The 5,939-nt window shown below is 49.2% G+C and overlaps 1 protein-coding gene and 1 pseudogene across 1 annotated transcript; one reads left to right on the forward strand and one right to left on the reverse strand.

The window, feature by feature from the left end:
• Positions 1-1,303: 1,303 nt before the first annotated feature.
• On the forward strand, positions 1,304-3,250 carry otol1b (otolin 1b). The gene is made up of 4 exons (XM_062552043.1): positions 1,304-1,694; positions 1,829-1,918; positions 2,023-2,094; positions 2,359-3,250. The coding sequence occupies exons 1-4, from the start codon at positions 1,304-1,306 to the stop codon at positions 3,246-3,248; spliced, it is 1,443 nt and encodes a 480-aa protein (XP_062408027.1). The 3' UTR covers positions 3,249-3,250.
• A 349-nt stretch (positions 3,251-3,599) lies between these two features.
• Positions 3,600-5,939, reverse strand: part of LOC134099254 (uncharacterized) — a 3,906-nt pseudogene continuing 1,566 nt past the window's right edge.

Raw genomic sequence — 5,939 nt, forward strand, 5'->3', positions numbered from 1 at the left:
AAAGAGAGGGAGAGAGAGAGGGGGGTGAAGGAGAGAGAGAGAGGGTGAAGGAGAGAGAGAGGGAGAAAAAGAGCGAGAGGTGAAGGAGAGAGCGAGAGAGCGAGACAGAGGGTGAAGGAGAGAGAGAGAAAGGGAGAAAGAGAGCGAGGGTGAAGGGGAGAGGGAGAGAGAGGAAGGGAGAGAGAGGGGGAGGGATAGAGAGAGAGAGGCTGGGGGGGACACAGGACCGGGGGTTCTGCATGGGTCCGCCGCCCTCCACCACACACACTCACACACACACTCACACACACACACACACACACACACACACTCACACACACACCTGCCCTCCACCACACACACACCCGCTCCCGAAAAGATTAGTCGCTGGGTCTTCAAGTTTCACAGAACCCTCCACCCCCCCATTCCCCCCTCTCGTCTCAACACACACAGACACACACACACACACACACACACACACACCCACGCCACTTCTTATTGGTAGAGCGGTTGATTATTGAAGCATTAAAACCATATCAAAGGGATCTCGAGCCCCTGCATGCACCCTCCAAAGTCCTGTTGGGGGAATGATTATTTGAAATAACTGATTGCACGAATGAGAGGTTCTCAAACAATACGGTAAGTTTGAGTTTCTGACGGCGAGCTTTTGCTCTGTCTTGAGACTTTGCTTAATGGGCTGATGGCTTGTGCTGAATGTATGCATCTGTAGAATGAAGTCGCTTTTCTCCACAGTAGTGTGAGGACTTTACATTTCTGTATAGCTGTGATGTGTATCTGCATTGTTTACATTTTTAAAGACAAGTGTGGTATATCTATGGGAGGCCGTAGGGGACAGAATAGCTCTAACAGAATGAGACAGGTGTACGATATCAACATAAACTGATAAAACTTGTTTTAGACAGTTTTCAGCTAATGTTATTTTTATTTGAATTGTTCTATTTATTTACAGGCTAGAGTTTATAACATGTTACACCCAGATAATAAATAACTTTAGCATATAAATGCTAAAATTACAATGCTGTAATTGGTGCTGTGACTTCAACATACTTGCTAAAAACATATTGAGAGTATTTGCCAATAGATTTTCTACATTTTCTCAAGATGCTGGGTGGCATACTTTTCAAAAAGAAATTAACCAAAGTTTGTGTTTTATGTTTAGAAAAACATAGCCGCTAATTTTTTCATTTTTTGCATTTGCGGTCAGTATTTTTCTTTGTAAACTGCTATAAATCATTGTGTGATGAAGATGAATATAATAAAGCATCCATCCACATGTAATCCATCTCTATTCACAGATAACACAATGAAAGTCTCCTCAGTCCTACCGGCCCCTGTGTCCCTGGTGGTGCTGGTGGTCATGGTGACTCTGATCTCCGCTAAAACAACCGCGCGGCCCAAATACCCCTACACAAAGAAGCCGCTGCGAGAACTGCCCCAGACCACCATGGGATGGCACACCAGCCCCGTGAAAGTGGGCCTGCCCACGGAGCACCCTGTAGTGCCGCAGCCCACGACGGAGACCACCACCGTGCCCAGTGATCTGGCCTCAGACTATGGCATGGGCGGAACAGCGGCCACCGGTGGTGGACAGGAGAACTACACCCTGGATTATAACGAGTGCTACTTCAATTTCTGTGAATGCTGCCCTCCAGAGAAGGGGCCTAGGGGGCCGAAGGGGGACAGGGGACTGCCAGGCAAGGACAGCTCATTCTGAAATATCTTCAGTTCCTTTTTCTTCAATTTTTCCTTTCTTTTACATTAACCTTCATGTCATCATTTCTTTTCTCTTTCAACTCACCTTGTGGTTTGGATGAATTGTCTGCCCCAGGTCCTGCAGGTGCAAAAGGTGAAGCAGGCCTGAGGGGACTACCTGGGCTCTCAGGTATACCTGGAGCCATGGGACTCAGGGGAGACAGAGGTAGATCACTGAAAGCTCAACAGATGCTGACTAAAAGAATGAATAGTTTTGTCATCATGACCCAACCTCACTGCTTATGTCTCATCTGGTCTTGGTGTGGGCAGGAGAGAAGGGCGACCCAGGAAGCAGTGGAGCTGCAGGATCTCATGGGATGCCAGGGAAGCAAGGAGACAGAGGTAGGACCCCTCAGCAGCCGATGATGACCAAGTCATGGTTCCTTAGCAGACCACACAGGTCACAGTTAAGTTATGGTTCCTTAGTAGACCACGTAGGTCACAGTTAAGTTATGGTTCCTTAGTGGCTACATAGGTCACAGTAAAGGTATGATTCCTTAGTAGACCACATAGAGAAAGTTATGGTTCATTAGTAGACCACATAGATCACAGTGAAGTCATGGTTCCTTAGCAGGTTAGTCTGTGACTGTGTGTGTCCATTCACAGGTGAGGTGGGCCCCAAAGGTGACCGAGGGGAGTTTGGCGCTCCGGGGCTGAAGGGGGACAGGGGGGAGAGGGGCCCCCCAGGAGAGAACGCCACCAAGGGGGAGCCGGGTGACACCGGGAAAGCCGGACCCCCCGGCCCTGTGGGTGTCTCCGGGGTCAAAGGTGACAAGGGGGACAAGGGCGAGTGTGGGGGTCACGGGGAGAGGGCTCAGAAGGGCGACCGGGGCGACCCTGGCCAGCCGGGCATACGAGGCGAGGCCGGCACCCCTGGACTCAACGGCATGCACGGCACCCCGGGGCTGACCGGCGAGAGAGGGGAGACCGGCAAGCCCGGCCCGCCGGGGGACGTGGGGCCCATGGGGCCCCCGGGGGGGATGGGACTGCGCGGCCTACGGGGGCTGAAGGGGGATCGTGGCCCTCAGGGCAAACGTGGCGACCGGGGCCCCCGCGGCATGAAGGGGGTCAACGGCAAGAACGAGGAGCGTCTGCGCTCGGGGTTCAGCGTGGGCCTGTACCCCAGCAAGTCCTTCCCGCCGTCCGGCTTCCCCGTGCGCTTCGACAAGGTCTTCTACAACGGCGAGGGCCACTACGACCTGGCCACCAGCAAGTTCAACTGCACGCACCCCGGCGTCTACGTCTTCGCCTACCACCTGACCGTGCGCAACAGGCCGCTGCGGGCGGCGCTGGTGGTGAACGGCGCCCGGCGCCTGCGGTCGCGGGACACCCTCTACGGGCAGGACATCGACCAGGCGTCCAACATGGTGCTGCTGCGGCTGGCCCAGGGGGACCAGGTGTGGCTGGAGACCCTGAGGGACTGGAACGGGGCCTACTCCAGCAGCGAGGACGACAGCACCTTCACCGGCTTCCTGCTCTTCCCCGACACCACCTGAGAGCGCCTACATCACTTCCTGCTCTTCCCCGACACCACCTGAGAGCGCCTACATCACTTCCTGCTCTTCCCCGACATCAACTGACAGCCCCTACATCACTTCCTGCTCTTCCCCGACACCACCTGAGAGCGCCTACATCACTTCCTGCTCTTCCCCGACACCAACTGAGAGCCCCAACAGCGCTCGGACTCTTAGCGTCGAACTGAGAAATCCCAATCCATTCCACCCCATCCTGTCCTCTTGGATTTCGAAAACAAGGCCACTTAAGATCCTGAATTTTATGATATAGAGTGCTCTTTTAGATTACAATACGATTTCTAAACAAAATCACACACACACAAAAGAGCCACCTACATTTAACGTGTGTCTGAACGTTCCCCTTCAAACTTTATTGAGTACAAGAAGAAACAGTTGTAGTTGGCAGGCATCCTTTATTCAGTAGCCTGTGTTGTTCAGAGTATCCTGTATACTATGGATTTCTGTGTGTAATGATAATCATGCATTGAGTCTCTTGCCTGTGATGTTATAGCAATGTGATGCCTCATTAAGTTAAAGAAGAAAGTGATGTATGACAGACTAGACCTGTAGAGTTTCCCTTGTGTTTTCATCCACAAAAATAACATACACCCTCATAAAAGTCAAACCTTTGTGAAAACAAACAGTATTTCTGTACTATGGACACAAAAGCCTTCACTTCTGTTCACTTTTGAAATAAAAAGCAGTGAATATGACAGTCCAGACTCTTGCCTCACAAGCAGCTAGTAAGGACGCAACGGAATCTGGATGTTCAGTTGTGGCGCAATAATGTGCCGATAATTCTTTTTCCGGGTCCAACTGATCCATGAGCCGGTTGTTACTCCATTGATAGTAAAATAAACTATTTGTTTATGCTATTCAGAGTAGCCTATAAGGAAATTGTCATTCTACTACTCTTACAGCTTGGATACCAGACTCTCTGACTTTGCAGAGTCTGGTCTAGATCCATTGGCAAACATTTATTTCCTGGTTGGTGGACGCTTGTCTGAATTTTAAATCATTCCAGTTCCTTTAAACCAATCACTAACGTTTGGTAATGACGTATGTTATCCGGGGGGACACAATGATAACGATAGGCTGCCAACTTAAACATAATCGCTCTCAGGAATGCCCTCTGTTCGCCAGGAAGCCGAAGTAAACGAGGGCGGATCACAAGCTATTCCAGAGTACGGTAGGGAAAAGAAATTGAGTGAAGTACGCAGACAGGCGGAGCCAGGCTACTACTCTTAGGGCACTTGCTAATAAAATCCTATTTTTCCCAGAGGCCTGGACGTCACCCTTGATCAAATCATCTGGCTGCACAGCTGCACTAATTACTCTCTCATCTAACACTGTTGGATGGAAGAGCTGTTGGACCCGCAACATCGGACGAACCTGTTCCTAACCTGCATTCAGCTCCACACTAAACAAACAAACTAACAGACAAATTCTATTAGCAAACTGGCCATTTGTGCTAATCCATTGCCAGGTATGAGTGACCAATCATTTTAGTATCCCTATATATATATATGAAACTCTGTATTCCCTTTTGATTCCCACATTCCTCAACAGTTTAAACATTTAGTGACCGTTTCCATCCATAAATATTCACTCATAACTTGATGTTTAAAATGTGTGATCTCACACTCACACTCACACTCACACACGATGAAAACATGAATCTGCGTTCTAATAAAAGCTGCTTTTGATAAAAAGAATCTGCTAAATGACTCAGTGAATCTGTAACATGATATAGCCTAATGTCCTCCATGATATAGCCTAATGTCCTCCATGATACAGCCTAATGTCCTCCATGTTTAGCGGCTTCATGGGATGTCCACCTGCTCCTTGGCGCTCCACCTCACTCTGTCCAGCCTGGGCACTGCCACCCTGCAGCTGTACTGGGCACTGTCCGTGGCGCTCACGTCTGGGATGGTGAAGGTGGCGTACGACGTGGCCGGGCCTAGTGGCATGTCGTCCTTCTGGAAGTAGTAGTGGATCGGAATGACCCGCGTTCTCTCTGGTGTTTACCTCCGTTACACAGGTCAGCTTCAAGTCCCTTTCCTTCGGCCTTACTTGAATTAGGCTCGCAACCAGCCGTGGTTTGGTTAGTATTTCTGTGGCAATAGACAGAAGACGGTTTAATGAAGTCAGAACAGGTGCTCATGCCCTTGAGTAGCTCCCACTCTCTCCACAGTGGTCAAAAAGGTATAGTAGGCTTGACCTTGGTCACTCAAAACATATAAACTAGGGATTCTTTCATCAGGTTCTGTCTTCTAAACTTGCTTTTGGCACATCTGATTGCTAACGGCTCCAAAACAACGGGCCAGCCACCACAGCGAAGGACCAATAAAAGCAATAAATAAATCAACTAGATGTACCGCAAAGCGGTGCAAAATAACAACACATTGCACATTCTTTTCCACAAAAATGAATAATGTTTTGTCTAATTTGTCCTCCACCACCTCTATCCCCTGCTCTTGCAACTTTTGTAAATGAGTATGTGCATAGTGTGTGTTTGTTTTTGTGTACGTGTGTGCCTGTGTGTGTGTGTGTGTGTTTTCTATTTTTTACTAGGTGGTGCTACACCTTAAATGAGTGGATATGGGAATGTTTTGACAAGGCCCCCTGGAGACCAACATACCAAAACAATTTGGTCATCCTTAGGCCCTACAG

This window comes from Sardina pilchardus, chromosome 13 (assembly GCF_963854185.1).
Source record: "Sardina pilchardus chromosome 13, fSarPil1.1, whole genome shotgun sequence".
NCBI classification, from domain to species: Eukaryota; Metazoa; Chordata; class Actinopteri; order Clupeiformes; family Clupeidae; genus Sardina; species Sardina pilchardus.